General features: G+C 38.0%; 1 protein-coding gene across 3 annotated transcripts in view; it reads left to right on the top strand.

Moving 5' to 3' along the window:
* The window catches only part of LYST (lysosomal trafficking regulator), a 175,658-nt gene that overhangs the window by 93,547 nt on the left and 60,280 nt on the right, over positions 1-21,831 (top strand). For all 3 annotated transcript variants that reach the window (XM_055588773.1, XM_055588766.1, XM_055588781.1), the window contains 10 exons: positions 1,508-1,639; positions 3,768-4,395; positions 5,089-5,266; positions 6,972-7,141; positions 8,496-8,726; positions 10,883-11,049; positions 11,920-12,072; positions 15,752-15,943; positions 17,615-17,793; positions 20,173-20,379. In XM_055588773.1, coding sequence (XP_055444748.1) covers positions 1,508-1,639; positions 3,768-4,395; positions 5,089-5,266; positions 6,972-7,141; positions 8,496-8,726; positions 10,883-11,049; positions 11,920-12,072; positions 15,752-15,943; positions 17,615-17,793; positions 20,173-20,379 — 2,237 coding nt within the window. The remainder of the gene's footprint in view (positions 1-1,507; positions 1,640-3,767; positions 4,396-5,088; positions 5,267-6,971; positions 7,142-8,495; positions 8,727-10,882; positions 11,050-11,919; positions 12,073-15,751; positions 15,944-17,614; positions 17,794-20,172; positions 20,380-21,831) is intronic.

The following is a 21,831-nucleotide window of genomic DNA, read 5'->3' as shown; positions in this document are numbered from 1 at the left end:
AGAAGTGAGTTGAAGCTTAGGGAACAGATGAGACCACTGAAGAAAAGTGTTGGGAGAAACAAGGAAGCTAAGGATAGAATTATTGGCAATACTATTTAAAGGATGGAACAAGAAAGAATAATCTCAGTATTTTTTTTAAAAATGGAATAATCAGATTTTTTAAAGAACTAAGAAAATCTGATGTGGTAAGAAAGCAAGCCAGAGAATAAGTGTGAGAAAGCTAAATAGTACATTTAGAGAGGGGAACTGATTGTAAACAGCCATTTTAAGCCATGTAATAGTGAATAAAATGATACAGCTGCAGTAAAAAGCCAAGTGAAATTATACAGCATGACTTTGTATTAGGTTCAGCAAACATCTAGTGAATAAAGTAATGTCAAGATTCTGGTAGCACAGAGTAGTTGCAAAGATGAGTAAAATGTGGTCTTACAGTCTAGTAAAGGGAAGAGAGGCATAAACAGGTAAGTATAACATGTAGAAAGCACAGCAGTGCATTGCAAGGGGCTGTTTCCTGAAGGAGGAGATACCTGCTCTGAGTTGACTAGGAGTTGAAGGGAAGGGCCTTCCAGGCAAAGCAAATGGCTTGGTGTTGCTGACATTAATGTAAGGAAGAAGGCTGGTAAAGGGGCATGGAGACAGCTCATGGAGATTGCTCTAGATGAGAAACTTGGACTTTATCCAGAGTGGTAAGGAGGCAACAGAGAGCCCCTGGAAGGTTTTAAGCAGAGCTTACCATTTGATGGAGAGAATGCTGGTAGCTATGAGGATTTGAGGGTGGCCAGATGTCCATCCTGGATATCATTGAGAAGTCTGTGATGATAATCCAGGTGAGAGGTGATAAAAGCCTGCATTATAGCACTGTGCTAGGGATGCGAAGAGTTCAACAGTCAGTAGAACCTGGAGACTGACTTGACATGGGTAAAGGAAAGGTTGTGGTCAAGGGTGGCTGCCAGATCCTGCATGGGAAACGGGTACTTCTACTATGGGAACCAGAGAACAAGGCAGGAGTGAATTTAGGGCAGAAGGATGACTCACATTTAGATTTGTTGCATTTGTGTTGCATTTAAGAAATCAAGCTGTTGAATTTAGAAGTATGAAGCTCAGAAAGGAAGATTAAGCTGGTTGTATTAATTTTTGGAGTCATACTGGGGCTGTGTAAAAACAGAAGACATAGACCTTCCCTCAAGTAATGAAGAAATGAATAGTCTCCTTGGAAAGATCATGTTAGCATATAAAAAGTGAACAGTTAGCTGTTAAACTATAGAAATAACTATAAGTACAGTTGGAATTCAAAGAAAATAGAAGTTAATGTAGCTAATGTTAGTTAACAAAAGAATCTAAACTAAGAAATTGTAGAGTATCCTCACATATCAAAATGTGCATAAAGTACACCATTTTTTTGTCTTTGAATATTTTTGTACATGTTTGTATTTAATGACTTGCTTTTAACATTGTATTTTTGTCTTACCCATTTTAAAAATTTTCTCAAAATTTATTTTGATTCTAGATGGCAAGATCTTTCAGGAAAAAGTACAATCAATCATGTACTTGAGGCATTCTAGCAGTGGAGGAAAGTCTGTTACTAGCCCTGGATTTATGATAATAAGCCCATCAGATTTTACTGCTTCACCACCTGAAGGTAAACAAACAAACAAAAGTGATAATGAAAGTGTAGCCCTTTCCTATTTAGTTCTGAATATAGATGCATGTTTGCACAACCTGATAGACTAAATAAATGGAAAGCTAAACTTTAAAATTACAGAATATATTTAAGGATTCCATTTACTACTTTCTAATATTAGTAACTCACACTCTGTATAGCAAGTAATTCTCAGGAGAGCTTAGGAGATAGATGAGGCTCATGCTATTTTATTCTGGAATTCTTTGTCCACCTTTATCAGTCTTTCATTAGGCTTCTGATTTATTTTCTCATTTTCTTCAAAAACTTTGTCTTCAAAAACTGCTGTCCCCTTTCCATCTGAACTCATTCTGGACAATTTCACTTACCATGTGAGTGGCCATCCGTACTGCAGCCTCATTGCGATCCTTGACCCTGGGGACTTTCCCTCTACTTTACCTTCCAGTCTGCTCGTGTCCATCTTGAACATCATCAAAGAACACTTCCCACCTCTGAAATTCCAGTCTCCCACTCTCTATGAAAACTTCCTGTCTTTCTGGTTTCTTTTTCATCATCCCCAAGTTTTCTCTGCCTGTTTTCCTCTTTCAGCATAGATTTCACTAGACAATGAAAGACTAGGTCCCACCTCCAGCTCTGATACAAATTATTAAATAGGCCAGTAAGATAGAGACATGGATAGTAGGTGAAAGTATCTGGGTATTAAGCTCCAATTTTCTTTCTCTCCCAAAGAGTTTCGGTTATTCCCTAGCACATCTTATGGCCTTGTATTATAATTTTTAAGGCTGTGTTTTAATTAGTTTTATTTGGAATTTTTTAGGATGTGTCATTTTTAAAATCGTTGAGCATCATTCTGAAACTTTTTCTAGTACAATCATGCCCCCATTTTCTCCAGGTCATTTGAACAGACCCCTTTGGCAGCCTTATTCCTCCAGCCAAAATCCAGAAATAACTAGGAAGAACTTCTGAATTATGGAGCTATTCTGTTGCCACAGAGCCTGAGCTCTAAGCAGTTCATTCAGTCCTTATTTACAGTATATCAGTACTTTTCAAGTTTTAGAGGCTGAAAAAATCACCTGGAAAGCTTGTTAAAACACAGATCCCTGGGCCCCTGCCTTCTACATTCTGATTCAGTAGGTCTAGGGTGGAGCGTGAGAATGTACATTTCCAGCAGTCACACAGCGGTGCTGATACCCGTGCTCCTGGCCCACAGACCACACCTTCAGGAGCATTCATTTATATCCCATACACTAAGGATGAGAGTGATTTTTCTCATCTCCTTCTGTGTAGAATATGAGGAGCAGAAAACTGGAGAGCTGTGGCAAGAAGAGAAAAACTATTTCTTAATAATACCAGCAAAAAGTGACTGCAGAAATGAGGAGTGAGAGAACAGTCTAGGGACATTTAGCCTGATAATAATAACACCAAGTACGGCTATCACTGCTGTTTATTCAGCACATATTTATTATGTGCTTATTTTACCTTTGAAGAAAAGAACACTCATATAATTAAATTATTTACCTAGGGCCACCTAACTAACAGAACTGTCTCATCAAAAAGCCAACACTCTTTCCACTGTGTTAAGCTGCCTCCTTGGGACTTCCCTGGTGGTTAGGACTTCACCTTTTAATGCAGGGGATGCAGGTTCAATCCCTGGTCAAGGAGCTAAGATCCTGCATGCCTTGTGGCCAAAAAAAAAAAATGAAAAACATAAGATAGAAACATTTTGTTAACAAATTCAAAAAAGATTTTTTAAAAAAGGTCCACATAAAAAAAAAAATCTAAAACAAACTGCATCCTAGTGACTGTTAGCCTGAGGTAAATGGATTTTCACTTAATTCACTTCATTAGGACCATTCATCCCAGTAACTTTGAATCATTCAGTCAATATTATATTTTATTAAGGAAACAAGAGATAGGTATTTTGGAAAATTTTTAATTAAAAGTAGTTGAAACAAAAATAGTTTTAACACAAATTTTAAGCATTAGTCACTACAGTCATTATCCTATATGTGTTCACGAACATCACTGGATAAATGGGATATTTCTGTGGTTGGGACTGACAGTACAAAAGAGAAGTGATCCCACTGAGCTGACTTTTCAGTGCTGTTTTCCTGTCTACTCTTACCAGGAAACAATTCTTCCAGTGCTGTTCCAAAGCAGGTAACTGCCAGTATGCTGCGTTCTAGAAGCCTCCCAGCATTTCCTACTTCTTCCCCTCACATAAAGCCGCGAAAACTGACTGGAAGTTTGGGTTGTAGTATTGACAAGTTACAGAGTTTTGTAGATGATGGCGTTGCTTCCCAGCCAGAGAAATGGAGCCCTTTGAGGAGTTCTGAGACACTGGAAAAAAGCAAACAAGACGCCTTCATCAGCAGCTGTGAGTCTGCAAAAATGGTTTGTGAAACAGAAGCTGCCCTTTTGGGCCAAGCCTCTGTCAGTGATGTCCCAAAAGGAGCCTTGGAACTTCCGGCGGTCAACATAGATCAGAAAGACTTCGGAGCAGAGCCCAGATCAGACGACGACAGTCCTGGGGACGAGTCCTGCCCACGCCGACCTCTTTACCTAAAGGGACTGGCCTCGTTCCAGCGCAGCCACAGCACCATTGCCAGCCTGGGGCTAGCTTTCCCCTCACAGAACGGCTCTGCGGCTGTCGGCCGGTGGCCAAGTCGTGTTGATAGGAACGCCGACGACTGGGAAAACTTCGCTCTTTCCCTTGGTTATGAGCCCCACCACAGCCGAACTGCCGGTGCTCACAGGTACATGTGTTTTTGTGTGACAGCCACTTCCTCCCTTTTTTTAAACTGTTCTTTGAAGAATTTCTGTACTTGTAGAATCTCTTTATTCTGTGACTCTGTGTTCTGTAACAGTACAACGTGTATGTTAACAACAAGCAAAGATGCCTTTCTCCTTACTTTAATACTAGGTGATAATTCCATATTTAACTAAAGGCTAAACCATAAATAATTCTTGGAGAAAAAATTATCTAATGGTTAATTTAATTCCATATAATTATTAGAGAAAAACTCTTCAGTTTAGGAAAATTATATGGTTTATTATTGTTCCCCAAATCAGCACCATCAGTGAAACTTCCCACAGTGATGGAAATGTTCACCTGTGCTGTCCACTGCAAAAAACACATGCTTACTTGAAGTGTGGCCAGTGCAGCTGAGCAACTGAATTTTTAAATAGTTTAAACAGCACAAGTGGCAGTTGGAAATCACAGAGGTAGAGCAGACTAGTGTTTAGTAGACTATATATCTAAAAACTACTGGTGATTAAAAAGTGATGGCAGATTTGTTAATCACAGTTAAATCAGGAAACATTTTTAAACCTTATAAGCTTATGTTTCACATGTGAAAATTATTACTACTCATCTTAAGGTAATCATGATGCACTACTTTTTTTCCCCTGATATTGTGTTTATGACCCTTTGTGGGTCTCTGTTTTAGTGTAACCGAAGACTGCTTGGTACCTATATGCTGTGGATTGTATGAACTCTTAAGTGGAGTTCTTCTCATCCTGCCTGATGTTATGCTGGAAGATGTGATGGACAGGCTCATTCAAGCAGATACACTTTTAGTCCTCGTCAACCACCCATCACCTGCTGTACAACAAGAAGTTATTAAAGTAAGGGCAAATACTAAATATGTTGCTTTAATTTGGAAGAATAAATATATGTGTACTTTAAAGTTTGAATATATGTATTCAAATAGACCTGAAATCTTATTTTATTCTTAAGCATCATGAGCTGATATAATTTGTTACTGCTTATCTCAATTTTTATATGTATTATCATCCAATTTTAAGCCTTCCTCCATATATTACTTTGTATCAGTGTATTTTTTAAATCTACTACTTAGAAGGAACGCATAGATCATTGGAGGTCTCTCCTGAGTATATTATTGTCAAATGTTAGACATTTAACTTCAGGTTTAAACTCAGATGTCACCTTCTCAGAGAGACTTTCCCTAATCATCTTCTGTCTAGCCCTGCTCCTCATTTGTTTTATAATAGCATCCTAGTTATGTCTTATAACTACCTTTTTAATTTATGTACTTTTTATTACTCTCCCACACTGAAATATAAGCTCCATGAGGGTAGGCATCTTGTGTTTGATGTATAAAAGGTCCTAAGTACATTATTGAGTGAATAAAGGTTTGCTATGAATGGTTCCCATTAGGAAACAACCCTTTGAAATGGTCTTCAAAGAATCCCACTGTTTTAATTTGATGTGGGACATTGTGTAAGCAGTCTCAGTTCAACCCAGTAATTACTTAGCTTCCATGTCATATGTAAAACACTGGGCTAGTTGCTCTGTGGTTTATAAAAGGGAATAAGCCCCTGCAGTCAAGAGTTTATAGACCAGTGTAGGAGAGAGACATATACACAACTAAGTAAAATGTAAGAGCTTCTGTGATGGGTGCTTCAGTGGTAGTCTTAATAAAGAAGAATGGGAGCATAGGAAAAGCAAATAATTCTGATGGGGGAACAAGGGCAGGATTCATGCAAAAGCATTCATAATTTTGTATTATGCTGTAAACTTAGAAAGATTTTAAGTAGGGCAGTAAAGAGATGTGTGTTTTAGGAAAGAATAGTCTTATCACCACTGTAAGGGAGTGATCGCAGGGGAAAGAGGTGGGAGCACTGTGTTCGCAGGCTTACACTGTGATCCAGGGGAGAGATGATGAGTCCCTGATCTGGGGAAGTGGGAAGTCAAAGGACTGACAGATTTGAGAGACGTTCCCTGGAATAGAGGAGACAGACTTTGCTAATTACACGTGGGCAATCAGGATGAGAAAAGCCCAAAGTGAGATCAGCCTTAAAGTCTAGGAGGATGGTGCTTCTGTGCTCTAAGACCAGAACCATGAAAGAAGTGAGTTTGGAAGGAAAAATAATTACTTTGATTATATACATGTTACATTTAAGACGCTGGGAAAGAGTAAAAATTTAGGCCTATGCTTAGAATAAATAAAATGTCAGGAAGTCTAGAAAAATAGAGGTTTAGGATATATATTTTTGTTCTTTGAGAGAAAGCATTGTACAGTGTTGACTAATCTTTCTTTTTTCAGAATCAGACACAAATGTTCTACTTATATTCAACTAAGGCTACCTAAGACCTCCAAGACAGAGCATCATTGGCATTCTATAGTAGTCAGAAAGTTTTAGGTTTGTTTGTTTTGCTGAAGAGGTGGCCCTTTTTTTTTGAGCTTTTTATGTTCTATACACGTGAAGTTAAACAACTTATAACTACAGGTATAGAACACTGTCTGATTTGTATATGTTATATAAAACTTTAATATATTATCTAAATTGTCTTAATTTTTTTCCTTAGCTATTAGATGCATATTTTAATAGAGCATCCAAGGAACAAAAAGATAAATTTCTGAAGAATCGTGGGTTTTCTTTACTAGCCAACCAGTTGTATCTTCATCGGGGAACTCAGGAATTATTAGAATGCTTCATTGAAATGTTCTTTGGCCGACGTATTGGCCTTGATGAAGAGTAAGTGGATTCTTCCCTTCACCAGAATTGGGGATCTTTTTTCTTAAATGTAAAATTTATTAAACTGACTCTTAAAATTATTCTATCACTTTTAGAAAAAATCTGCTAGAAGTCATTTTCCAGGTAAACCAATTTATTATTTTCCATGTGATATTCTTTTTATAACTTCTTCCTTTGCATTTCATTCACTAGCTAGGCACTGAAAAGAAAGAAATGCTGCATCAAATGAAAGAAAGTGATATTTAAGATTTGGCATACAGTGTTAACCTGAGAAGAAGGTGGCCCCCGTAGTCTCAGCAGCAGATTACATGAGGGATCCATAGACAAGCTCCGAACTCCCCTCAGGGATGCTGGTTATCTGAGAGAAGAGTAAACCAGCATACCAACTCCTGAGCTTTGACCTGGCGTTATGCTCATGGATTAATGAATAAGTGCAAAACTTAAAGAACATTTTTCTCCCAAGCCAAAAGTTTGGCAGAAATGTTAAGCTGTTATTTCTATATCTGATAAAGTAGAGAGAAGTGTGTCTTTTTATTAAGTGTCTGCTACTTGTTTGCAAGTAGGCCAGTTCAGACATCAAGGAATTGACCTATTAATTGTAGCATCGACAATATTGCTTTTCATTTGCATAAGCTTTTGGCTTTTTCAAAGCAATTCTGCATCATCTCATTTGATTCTCACAGCAGCCTTGAGAAGAAAGTAGACCAGGTATCATCACACACCACTTGACAGATAAGGAAAATGAGGTGTAAAACACATCAATAACTTCCCTCCATCAGTTCAGCTCAGTTCAGTCACTCAGTCATGTCCGACTCTTTGCGACCCCATGAACTGCAGCATGCCAGGCCTCCCTGTCCCTCACCAACTCCCGAGTTCACCCAAACCCATGTCCATTGTGTCGGTGATGCCATCCAACCATCTCATCCTCTGTCGTCCCCTTCTCCTCCTGCCCCCAATCCCTCCCAGCATCAGGGTCTTTTCAAATGAGTCAGCTCTTCACATCCGGTGGCCAAAGTACTGGAGTTTCAGCTTCAACATCAGTCCTTCCAATGAACACCCAGGACTGATCTTCTTTAGGATGGACTGGTTGGATCTCCTTGCAGTTCAAGGGACTCTCAAGAGTCTTCTCTAGCCCCACAGTTCAAAAGCATCAATTCTTTGGCGCTCAGTTTTCTTTATCGTCCAACTCTCACATCCATACATGACCGCTGGAAAAATCATAACCTCCATCACAGGGGCAAATAGTATACAGGAACTCAAAATCAGATCAACAAAATGGCCAATTTTGCAATCATTTTTTCCTTATTTCATGGTTAGTTGCTTCTAACATGCTCTTGTGTATTATTTATTATAGATTTGATCTGGAAGATGTGAAAAACATGGGACTTTTTCAGAAGTGGTCTGTCATTCCTATACTGGGACTAATAGAGACCTCCTTATATGACAATGTGCTCTTGCATAATGCTCTCTTACTTCTTCTCCAAATATTAAATTCTTGTTCTAAGGTAGCAGATATGTTGTTGGATAATGGTCTACTCTACGTGTTATGTAATACAGTAGCAACCCTGAATGGATTAGAAAAGATGTAAGTTTAAATCATTGTTTAAAACTACCTCTGATTAACAACTTTGGAAAAGAAAAAACTTTAGTAGCAGGTTACTTTAAAGCATTTGATATTCCATAATATTTTCAAAGAATTTCTTTCCTTCAAATCTGATTAGATTTGAGAGGGTATATTTTCCATCATTTTCAATAAAGTTTGTTTTTTTTAAAAAAGATATTTATATGACCTACATTTAGGTATTTAGAACCTGAAAACAAGGAACAAATTTGTGTGTGTGCTCAGTCGCTTCAGTCATGTCCGATTCTGTGACCCCTCTGTCCATGGGATTTCCCAGGCAAGAATACTGGAGTGGGTTGCCATTTCCTTCTCTGAGGAATCTTCCTGACCCAGGGATCAAACCTGCAACTCCTGCATTGGCAGTCAGATTCTTACCACGTGAGCCACCTGGGAAGCCCCTGAACAAATTTACCTGTCCTCAGATATATTAACTAAGCTTCCACTGTGGTCTTATAGAAAGTATTATCCCCCTCTGGAATAGGAAATTTTAGAATTTGAGAGATATAATAACTTGTTGCAGATCATATAGCTAGTAAATAGAGAACTTGAGGCTGAATCTTCTCACTTCAAAAGTCTCTGCTTTACAGTCAACATACTCTCCCACTTTTCCTACCCACTGTTTTCTCCCACTGTTAACTACCATACTGAATTTCTTTTTTTTAATTTATTTATTTTTAATTGGAAAATAATTGCTTTACAATGTTGTGTTGGTTTCTGTCATATATCAACTGAATCAGCCAGAAGTATACATATGTCCCCTCAGTCAGAAGTACATTGGCAAATGGTTGCCCACCAGATTGATTAACAATTTTGAAAAATATATCAGGAGGTTATATTTTTATTTGGGTTTTGTGCCTTTGGTGTCCTCATTTAGGATATACAGTGTAACATTTTTATTAGCATAATATTAATGTTACAAATCTTCAGAAGCACCATCTTACTGCATGTTAAAGTATTAAATATTAATATACTTTTGCAGAGAAGGCAGAGCATATCCTCGGTGATTCTCTAGGCCCGGGAGACTCACTAGGCCAGGGAGACTCTCTTGGTACAAGAGAGAATTCGTAGTCAGCTTAGTTCAGTTTTCACTGGGCACCTGTCTTATTTAGGGTCTGTGTCTTGTGCAGATGAGAAATACAAAGTATTGTATTTCCTCAAAACGTCTAGTCTTGATTACAGTATAGTACATGAAATTGGTAGAACTTGGAAAGAGTACCAGCAGGCTCCTTCTAAGAGCTGTTTGTTACTGCTGTTGTTTTAAGTAAATTGTGCTTACAGAATGTCCGTACACGCTACTCTATTGATTGGCCTCAAAAGTTACCATTTCTAACTCTTGCTTGATTTTGAAAACGTGGAGTGGGGAAGCTTAATATCACACACTGAGGTGGATGATCAAGGTTAAAAATTGAGGGACAGAAGTAACTAATTCATATTTATTAGGTACTTATAAGTGATTAATGTGGGCTTCCCAGTGGCTCATTGGTAAAGAATTTACCTGCAGTGCAGGAGATGTAGGAGACACAGGTTCAATCCTGAGTCAGGAAGATCCCCTGGAGGAGGGCATGGCAACCCCCTCCAGTATCCTTGCTTGGAGAATTCCATGGACAGAGGCGCCTGGAGGGCTATAGTTCATAGAGTAGCAAAGAGTCGGACATGACCGAAGCAACTGGGCACACATGCGAGTGATTAAACCTTTGTCTCTTTTAACCCTTAAAATAACCATACTTTGTGTAAGTGGGATTCAGAGAGGTCAATTAATTTATTCAGAGTCACCATCTTTGAGAAGCCTCGGAATATACCTCTTCATGCCCATAGAACCTCTGGTGGCTGGGAACCTAGTGGTGCATGCCCACAGTATCTTGTGTTAGTCTCTGTTGTTACACTTACCACCATTTATTGGTTATAGTTATCTGTTCACTTGTCTGGTCCTCTGCAAGCTGAATTTTGACAGGAGTCAAAGTCTGTCTTTTTATCTGTCCCTAGCCTGTAGTTCATATGACCTGCCATAGAGTAAGCATGGATAAATATCAAATGAATGCATGAATGAATGAATGCATGCTAACAGAACAGGAATTTAAACCAATTCTTTTTGCCTTAAATTATTTATTCTTTTTCTTTAGCATTCCTTTGAATGAATACAGATTACTTGCTTGTGATATACAGCAACTTTTCATAGCAGTTGCAATTCATGCTTGCAGTTCCTCAGGCTCACAGTATTTTAGAGTTATTGAAGATCTTATTGTACTGCTTGGATATCTTCAAAACAGCAAAAACAAGAGGACCCAAAGTAAGATTTAATTTTTATGGATTGGGGGGAGCAGTTGTATAATAGCCAAAACTGTTATTAGAGCCTCATCTCTTTCTCTGGCTTCTATAGAGAGAGTGGGTTAGAGGAGAGAAAACTGTTTTACTAATTGTTCACCCTTAACTTTGTTTACTGGCTTTAAAAAGAAGCCTTTTTATCCCTCTGGGTCGTCCCAGTGCAGGGAGGAGGGAGGAGGGTTCAGGATGGGGAACACATGTATACCTGTGGCAGATTCATTTGGATATTTGGCAAAACTAATACAATTATGTAAAGTTTAAAAATAAAATAAAATTTAAAAAAAAAAAAAAAGAAAGACCAAAAAAAAATAATAAAATAAAAAAAAATAAAAAGAAGCCTTTTTAAATGGCAAAAATTACAAGTGATGCCCTGATGTAATTAATAGCTGGCAACATGTCATTTAAAGAAGCTGCTGATTTTTCTTGCCAAGTAGAACTAAAAGGCTTATGTTGACTAATAATACCCTTTAATTTTCTTTGGTGGCAAATATGAAAGTGAATATGGGGCAGAAAAATGTGAGAATTTCTGGTTAAACGTTTGCCTTCTGTATTAAAAAGCCTATTCTTTTAAGACAATTACATGAAATGAAATACATTTGTGAGCTAGTATTTTTCCATTGAATTTTTTATAGTGATCCTTTGGAAATTTGCTTTAAAGTTGCTTTTAAAGACAGTTCAAAAATGTTTACTACCACCAAGAACCCATGATCAAAATTTTAAAATTTATGTCTAGTAAAATATTATTGACAGTTTTGATATTGTATTAGTATTAATATAAAGGCAACTCGATTACAATCACATAGCTTGAAAACATTCTAGTATCTTCTGTTTTTAGATATGGCTGTTGCTCTACAGTTTAGAGTTCTCCAGGCTGCTATGGAATTTATAAGGACCACTGCAAATCATGACTCGGAAAACCTTACAGATTCACTTCAGTCGCCTTCTGCTCCCCATCATACAATGTTTCAAAAGCGAAAGAGCATTGCTGGTGAGTATTTAAATAATATTTTACTTAATTATAAATAAAAGGTAGTTTGACTCTCCTATATTCTTACATCACTCACATTTTAAAACATTGCTTTGTTTCAGAAGTTAAACTGTCGTGTTTGAGAAGGTTTTCCTCCAAGAGGAGATTATTCTCTAGCTTTCTCTTCAGTGCTGTTCTCATTCAGTTATCCCTTGAGCTCCTACCATGTGCCCAGCACTGAGTTAAATGTTAAAGATGGAAGGATTAAGAAAGACACAGATTCTACCTTTCTACCATAAAATGGTAGAGAAATACAGAGGATAGAATAGAGACCATATAGAGTAGGGCAACCTGATTTACATGTAGGGTTAGGGAAGTCTCTGAGGAAGTAAGGTTTCAATACAAGGGATGAGAAAGGAATTAGAGAAGTCAGTGAGTGTTACAGGCAGAATGAACAGCTGATGTACAGGTGCCAAGGTAGCAAAAAGCTAAGCTTGTTCAGAGAACTGAAAGAAAGCCATGTAGCTGGAGTGTAGTCCTTGATGAGATGGTGCCACCAGGTGAGGTGCTACAGGATGGCGTGGACCAGTTCATATGGGCCATGTTAAGGAGATTTGATTTTATCCTAATGTTCAGTTCAGTTCAGTCACTCAGTCATGTCTGACTCTTTGCGACCCCATGAACTACAGCACGCCAGGCCTCCCTGTCCCTCACCAACTCCCGGAGTCCACCCAAATCCATGTCCATTGTGTCAGTGATGCCATCCAACCCTCTCATCCTCTGTCATCCCCTTCTCCTCCTGCCCTCAGTCTTTCCCAGCATCAGGGTCTTTTCAAATGAGTCAGCTCTTCGCATCAGGTGGCCAAAGTATTGGAGTTTCAGCTTCAACATCAGTCCCTCCAGTGAACACCCAGGACTCATCTCCTTTAGGATGGACTGGTTGGATCTCCTTGCAGTCCAAGGGACTCTCAAGAGTCTTCTCCAACACCACAGTTCAAAAGCATCAATTCTTCGATGCTCAGCTTTCTTTATAGTCCAACTCTTACATCCATACATGACCACTGGGAAAAACCATAGCCTTGACTAGATGGACCTTTGTTGGCAAAGTAATTTCTCTGCTTTTTAATGTGCTGTCTAGGTTGGTCATAACTTTCCTTCCAAGGAGCAAGCGTCTTTTAATTTCATGGCTGCATGATTGCATCCGCAGTGATTTCGGAGCCCCCCAAAATAAAGTCAGCCACTGTTTCCACTGTTTCCCCATCTGTTTGCCATGAATTGATGGGACCAGATGCCATGATCTTCGTTTTCTGAATGTTGAGGTTTAAGCCAACATTTTTACTCTCCTCCTTCACTTTCATCAAGAGGCTCTTTAGTTCTTCTTCACTTTCTGCCATAAGGGTGGTGTCATCTGCATATCTGAGGTTATTGATATTTCTCCCAGCAATCTTGATTCCAGTATATGCTTCCTCCAGCCCAGCGTTTCTCATGATGTACTCTGCATAGAAGTTAAATAAGCAGGATGACAATATACAGCCTTGACATACTCCTTTTCTTATTTGGAACCAGTCTGTTGTTCCATGTCCAGTTCTAACTGTTGCTTCCTGACTTGCATAATGGTTTCTCAAGAAGCAGGTCAGGTGGTCTGGTATTCCTATCTCTTTCAGAATTTTCCGCAGTTTATTGTGATCCACACAGTCAAAGGCTTTGGCATAGTCCATAAAGCAGAAATCGATGTTTTTCTGGAACTCTCTTGCTTTTTTGATGATCCAGCGGATGTTGGCAATTTGATCTCTGGTTCCTCTGCCTTGTCTAACATCAGCTTGAACATCCGGAAGTGCACAGTTCACATATTGCTGAAGCCTGGCTTGGAGAATTTTAAGCATTACTTTACTAGTGTGTGAGATGAATGCAATTGTGCAGTAGTTTGAGCATTCTTTGGCATTGCCTTTCTTTGGGATTGGAATGAAAACTGACCTTTTCCAGTCTTGTGGCCACTGCTGAGTTCTCCAAGTTTGCTGGCATATTGAGTGCAGCACTTTCACAGCATCATCTTTCAGGATTTGAAATAGCTCAACTGGAATTCCATCACCTCCACTAGCTTTGTTCATAGTGATGCTTCCTAAGGCCCACTTGACTTCACATTCCAGCCACATATATGAGGCTTATAGTATCCTAAAAATTTTTAACTTGATAAAAGACCTTGACAGTCATCCAGTCCAGCTTCCTCGTGTCACAGATCTACCAAGGCCTAGAATTAGCCACTGCTAGATGGGGCCCCACACCCATCTTTTTGTGTCCTTTCACACCCACTCCTTCCAGGTCTATGGTATCAGAGATTAGGATAACTTGCTTAAACTAAGAACGTAATCTGATAATATTATCCTTGAATATATCCCAGATATGAATTTTTCTTTGTATTTGCTCCATTTTTGTCTCAAAGGTGACTCTACACACCAAGCTGTATTAACTGATAAAAATACTGATTACCTAAAATACTGGACAATCTAAAATGCTATTAAAATGTTTCAATATCTTGCAGGATGAGTCATTAAATCCTATTGTAAGTAATGTTTATAGAGGCTATTTGTGGACTTTGATATATGCTTTCATAATTTAAAAAAAGGTTCAGTTCCAATGAAGGATTCCATTACTCCTCACCTACCAAGACGTCATTTTGGTTCCTATGGTCATCTTCCGATGCCCTTCTTCAATCCAGTAAATCAAGACTCAATTACCTCCTTTTCTCCTGGATCCACTCCCTGGGGGGTGCCTCTTGGAGCAGGTGCAGTAATGGTGCAGGAAGCTGCTCCTGCCTCTTCAGCCTGAGGAAACCTTTCTCAGGAAATGCTTTTCATAGGATTGAATCACATGTGATGCATGTTTCAAATTATTTTAATAATAAATTACTGAAATTACACTCTCCTTTCTGAGTTCTCCACTGTATTTGACTGATTTCTACTATGTCACTATATACACGTCTCAAAAATAATTTATAAAATTCAGCAATGTTGCTGCTGCTGCTGCTGCTAAGTTACTTCAGTCGTGTCTGACTCTGTGCGACCCCATAAAGGGCAGCCCACCAGGCTCTGCCGTCCATAGGATTCTTCAGGCAAGAACACTGGAGTGGGTTGCCATTTCCTTCTCCAATGCAAGAAAGTGAAAAGTGAAAATGAAGTGGCTCAGTCGTGTCCGCCTCTTTGAGACCGCATGGACTGCAGCCTACCAGGCTCCTCCGTCCATGGGATTTTCCAGGCAAGAGTACTGGAGTGGGGTGCCATTTCAGCAATGTTAATTACCCAAAAATAGTAATGTTCTTGCTAAAACATGATATGCTTTTTAAAAATCTATTGATTATTTTGGAATACAAAGAAGTGAAACGGTATTTGAAAATGTTTGAATATATACACCCTTCTAATTGAGTTTTTCAGAGGACTAAAATTTTTCCAAAGGATATCCATCCTACTAAGCTATGTCACAAGCTGTAGCATTGTTATTTAGGACTTTGAAATCAGAGGTACTGTTGCACTTCTTCAAAGAGGGAAAAACATCACTTTCTCTTAATCACTCTCTTTCCTTGTATAAATTACCTTTGAATTAAATAAAGTTATTTTCATTGTCTGATAATCAAAAAGTTATAGCAGAAATGGTTTCTTTGATCCTTGTTAACTCCAGCACTTGATTTTAATTTATATACTTAAAGGTCCTCGAAAATTTCTCCTTGCTCAAACTGACTCTCTTCTGATGAAAATGCGTTCAGTAGCAAGTGATGAACTTCATGTGATGATGCAACGGAGAATGAGCCAAGAGAACCCTGTCCAGGCGACTGAAACAGAGCTTGCACAGAGGTTGCAGAGGCTCACCGTTTTTGCAGTTAACAGGATTGTTTATCAAGGTAGGACTCGAAAATAAATATGTTCTTGCTCAGATATTGAAATGAGAATAATTTAAGAGAGGGGTTTCCCTGGTGGCTCAGACGGTAAAGAGAACTGGCTAAATTTCAGCTTTTTTAACAGCATTAAAAAATTTTTAGTATCCATACTAGTAAAATAATTTATTGGGACCCAGTATCCTTGAATAAAATTCTACTTTTTAATATGTTAAATGCTGGCCTATACTGACCATTGAAATTTAAAATAGTATAGCACCTCCAATATATTTTTTAAACTTTTCTTTGAAATAGTCATAGATTCACATGCAATTGTTAGGAAATACTTCAGAGAGATCCTGTGTGCCCTTTACCCAGTTTCCCCCCCATAGATCTTGTAGAACTATAGTTCAGTATCATACCCAGATATTGACATCACTACACTCAAGAAAAAGAACACTTCCATCACTATAAGAATCTATACGTTGCCTTTTAGAGCCACATCCACTTTTCTCCCACACCCGCCCCTTCCTTAATCACTGGCAACTATCAGTCTGTTCTCCATTTCTGTATTTTCATCATTTGAAGAATGTTAAATAAATGGCATCATACAGCATATAACCATACAGTATGGGTAAGATTGACTTTTTTCACTCAGCGTAATTCTCTGGAGAGTCATCCTGGATGTTACATGTATCAATAATCTGTTCCCTTTTTGTTTTTGGTAAGTAATATTCCATAGCATGGATGTACAGTTTAATCATTTACCTGTTGAAAGACGATCTCGGTACTTTCCAGTTTGGGGCTATTACAAATAGAGCTAGCTGCTATAAACATGTATGTGAAAGTTTTTGTGTGAACTCAGGTCTTTGCTTTTCTGGGATGAATATCAAAGAGTGCAGTTTCTAGGTGGTATGATAGTTGTGTGTTTTGTTCTTGCTAAGAAACTGCCAGACTTCTCGAGTGGCAGTATTATTTTATATTCCTACCAGCAATGTATGAGTGATCCAGTTTTCTGCATGTCTTCACCAGCATTAGAAGTTTCACTGTTTTCAGTTTTAGCCATTCTGATATATAATGTTGGGCTATAACTTTGTGGTTTCAGGGTGCACTTCTACAGGAGCTAATGATTTATATGTTTATATATGAACGTTAATGCCTATAACAAACACTAAAAAAGCTATGCAAAGAAATATACTCAAAAACAATACAAATAAGCCAAAATCCTAAAAAATTTCAAGTGACACCCATTTTTTTTTAACTTTTCTAATTTATATTTGGGACAACCAGCCTCTAGAGTAAACTGTGAAATTGAACTGTTACCACATGCACAGCATTTAATGGGATAGCATGTTCGGTTAAACAGGTCTGCACGTCTACCTAATGTAAATATCACATGGTCTTCAATTTGTACAAGAACCTTCATGACTTTAATAATTTTGTAGTTTAATTCATCCTCATTAGTAAAATAAAGCTTTAATTTAGGGTTGCATGACTCATGTATGCTTAAATTTCTGCATTGTTTTAGGTGAATTCACTTTCTTTAGTATATTGTATTTTTTACATCAAATGCAGCTATTACCCGTTTATATTGTGATAACTGAATTAGTAATTACATAGATTATTTTTGTCACTATCATTTTTAATGGCTCAGTATTAGTGATTTGACTAATTTTTTATTCTTCTTTTAATTCAAAGAATTTAATCCAGATATTATTGACATTTTGAGTACTCCAGAAAGTACAACTCAAAGCAGGACCTCAGCTTCCCAGACTGAAATTTCTGAAGAAAATATTCATCATGAACAGCCTTCTGTTTTCAATCCATTTCAGAAAGAAATGTTCATGTATCTGGTAGAAGGATTCAAAGTATCTAGTGTGAGTAAATTAGTTACATGGGAAATGATCATTCACAAAGAAGGAGTAGAGGTTTTATGTGTCTGTATTCAGTTCAGTTCAGTTGCTCAGTTGTGTACAACTCTGCGACCCCATAGACTGCATCACACCAGGCTTCCCTGTCCATCACCAACTCCCGGAGCTTGCTCAGACTCATGTCCATTGAGTTGGTGATGCCATCCATCTCATCCTCTGTCATCCCCTTCTCTCTCAGGAGTAGAAGTTTCTGTATTACGTGTTTTCAAAATCATATTCTTACACTTTCACAGACTTTTCTGAAACTCAGTCAACTCGAATTTTAATAATGAAGTAAAATGTATTGCTAATTTGCCTTTTTCAGAACTACTCACTTCATGCAGCATTGGTTTTTAAGTCTATAACCCAAAAGCTATTTTCTAATATTATAATTTATTAAATAAAATCAGCATCAGAAAAGAATAGGAATTTGATGATTACTATGAGAGCTTAAACTAATAACCTGTTTTTAAAGGACTTTATTTATAGCTGCTTACTCTAGAGTTATTATTATGGATAATTATGAAGTGCAGATGTTGGCTTAAACAGGTCTAATATCTTCAAAATTATGTAGAGAATACTGAGAAACATCAGGCTCCATTTATCATCAACTCACTTAGGTTTTTGTGGGTCATATATATAGTTGAACATAGGGAAAAAATTGGTCAGTACACTCATAGATAGCAAAGGCTAATCTAATTCTAGCAGAACTCATAAATCATGATTCTGCCAGTATAACTAGATTTTCTTGTCTGCAGGTTCCACTTAGAACTGAGTCATTCACAAAGAGCCCTTAGGACTAGGAGTAACTGGAGAGCCATTTCCAAAACTCAAAATAAACTCTAAAATGTACTAATTTCAATTTTTAAACCAGATAAAGGATATTTGATCAGGATTAGGTTAACCCTTGTGGGACCACCTTCGAAAGCACAGCTTATTTGGTTATTTGTTAAGGGATATTGATGGTCAGTTTACATACAATTCTTAATTTGTGACAGTTTTACTCAATATTTTAGTCTTCCCTGGTGTCTCGGTGGTAAAGAATTTGCCTTCCAGTACAGGAGGCGAGGGTTCGATCCCTGGGTCATGAAGATTCTTTGGAGAAGAAAATGGCAACCCACTCTAGTATTCTTGCCTGGAAAATCCCGTGGACAGAGAAACCTGATGGGCTACAGTATATATATGCATGCTAAGTTGTTTCAGTTAAGTCTGACTCTGCAATCTTATGGACTGTAGCTCACCAGGCTTCTCTGTCCATGGGATTCTCCAGGCAGGACTACTGAAATGGGTTTCCATGCCCTTCTCCAAGGGATCTTGCCAAGTCAGGGATCAAACCTGGGTCCCTTACATCTCCTGCATTGGCAGGCAGGTTCTTTACCACTAGCGCCACCTGGTCCATGGGGTCGTAAAAGAGTCGAACACAACTTAGCAACTAAACAACAGCAGCAATATTCAATATTTTAGTACTAATTCAAGCCTCTATTACGAATGCTTCTCTTTTATATTGTAAAATCCAGGTAGGCTTATTTACTGTTGTTCTTTGATGGTTCTTTTTTTTCTTTTTTTGCCATTTAATATTTCCAAACCCTGGGTAGTTTTTTTTTAAGTGTCTTAGGACTTTAGCTTCTTTATCTCTGCCTTTTTAAATTGTGGTAAAATAAGACTTCCCTGGTGGCTCAGACAGTAAGCGTCTGCCTACAATGAGGGAGACCCGGGTTTGATCCCTGGATTGGAAAGAGCCTCTGGAGAAGGAAATGACAACCCACTCCAGTACTCTTGCCTGGAAAATCCCATGGACCGAGGAGCATGGTAGGCTCCTGCAGTCCATGGGGTCGCGAAGAATTGGACACAACCAAGCAACATCACTCACTCACCATACATAACATAAATTTTGCTATTTTAACAATTTTTAAATGTACAAATCAGTGATATTAAATCCATTCACATTGTTGCGCAACCATTACCACTGTCCATCCCTAGGAATTTTTCCGTTATCGGAAACTGAAACTCTGTGTTCATTAAACAGTAACTCCGCATTAGCCTCTCCCCCCGTCCCTGATAAACCACTGTTCTGTTAGTATATATCGCACTTATTTACCCATTCATCCATCAATGGGTATTTGAATTGTTCCTACCCTTAGGCTATTTTGAACGGTGCCACTATAAACATTGATGCACATCCATCTCTTTTAAAACCCTGTTTGTGTGGATGTGTATATCTTCCTAATTTCAACTGTTTAAAAATTCTAGAATAAAACATGTTCCATGATTTTTTAGGGCTGTGTTGGGGTTATTATATTATTGTTTAAGAAATTTGATCCTAATTCATTCCTGTTTTGATTTAAGGCTTCAGGTAAAACCAGTAGTTCCAAACAGCAGTGGGCTAAAATCTTATGGTCTTGTAAGGAAACCTTCCGAATGCAGCTTGGGAGACTGCTTGTGCATATGTTGTCTCCAGCCCACCCTTCACAAGAGAGAAAGCAAATTTTTGAAATAGTTCGTGAACCAAATCATCAGGAAATACTGCGAGACTGTCTTAGCCCATCCCTGCAAGTAAGTACCCCAATACTTCATAAGTAATAATTATTATAAAACTGTACAAATCAAGAGCTGAATTTAAACTGTATTTTCATGCCAAATACCATGAATATAGTTTTCTAACCAAACAAATATTTTCTGAGATCTTTCTTCAGATGCCATTTACCAGAGTCAATTTGTTTAATCTGTTTAATCCCCCTTCCTTTTTCCAGTGTTTAAGAAGTTCTATACCTGAGTTCTTATAAGATCCTTCATAGTTAGTTACTAAATCTTGAAGTGTTTTCTTTAAGAACTGTTTGAAGACTTTTTAAAGCATTATATTATCCATGAAACATCTGTACTGAATGGCTCAAATAGCAGTACATATAACATATTTCAAAAATATTTACAGTCAGTTAAAATACTTGTTGATCATCTGGAATGGTAAAATCAAAATACTCAAGCTGTTTTGGGCTCTATAAATTCTATCACTTAGCAAGCAGTAGATGGAGAATTTAAGTGGTGTAACTGTTCTGTTTAGCGGTTTCTTATGAAATTAAATATACTCTTAGCCTGTGATGCTAAAATTCCATTTTTAGATATTTACCTAAGAGAAATTAAAGCATATGTCCATAAAAAGACTAGTAGGAGAATATCCGTGACAGCCTTTTTTCTAATAGCCAAAACTGGAAATAACCCAAGTATCTGTCAGTGGGAGAATGTATAACTAAACTGTGGTGTATTTATACAATAGACTGTTACATAGCAATAAAAGTGAACTGACTACTGATGCACCCATTAATATGGATGAAGCTCAGAATTGTGGCGTCATTGAAAGGGACAGCCAAACACCAAAGAGTAGGCATTTTATGATTCCATTCATATGAAGCCCAAGAACAGGCAAAATTAAGATATAGTCATGGAATTTAGGACAGTAATTGTCTCTGTGAGGAAGGGGACAGTGAGAAGGGGAATTGAATGGAAAAGGGCATAGGGAAATTTCTTGGACATGCTCAGTCATGTCCAACTCATTGCAACCCCATGGACTGTAGCCTGCCAGGCTCTTCTGTCCATGGGGTTTTCCAGGCAAGAATACTAGAGTAGGTTGCCGTTCCCTTCTCCAGGGCATCATCCCAACCCGGGGATCAAACCCAGATCTCTCACATTGCAGGCAGATTCTTTACCATCTGAGCCATCTGTAAAATGTCAGCCTGGTTTCAAAATCAAAATTGTGAAATACAGCACAGTTGAAGAGTTTCTAGTTTTATCTCTATAGCCTTCCCTCATTCTTTCCCTTTCCCTGTAGCTTACCATCCTTATTTGGTTTTTATTTGTATTGGAGGTATAAGCAAATTTGTGACACACACACACACACATGGGCGTGTATATGTATTTTCTCTCTCACTTCTTTATATGAAAAAAGGTAATGAACCATACAGATCCTTCTCACTCTACTTTCTTCAGCTAACAATATATCCTGCAATGGTT

This window comes from Bubalus kerabau, chromosome 1 (assembly GCF_029407905.1).
Source record: "Bubalus kerabau isolate K-KA32 ecotype Philippines breed swamp buffalo chromosome 1, PCC_UOA_SB_1v2, whole genome shotgun sequence".
Classification (NCBI taxonomy): domain Eukaryota; kingdom Metazoa; phylum Chordata; class Mammalia; order Artiodactyla; family Bovidae; genus Bubalus; species Bubalus kerabau.
This window is presented reverse-complemented; position numbering and strand designations above follow the sequence as displayed.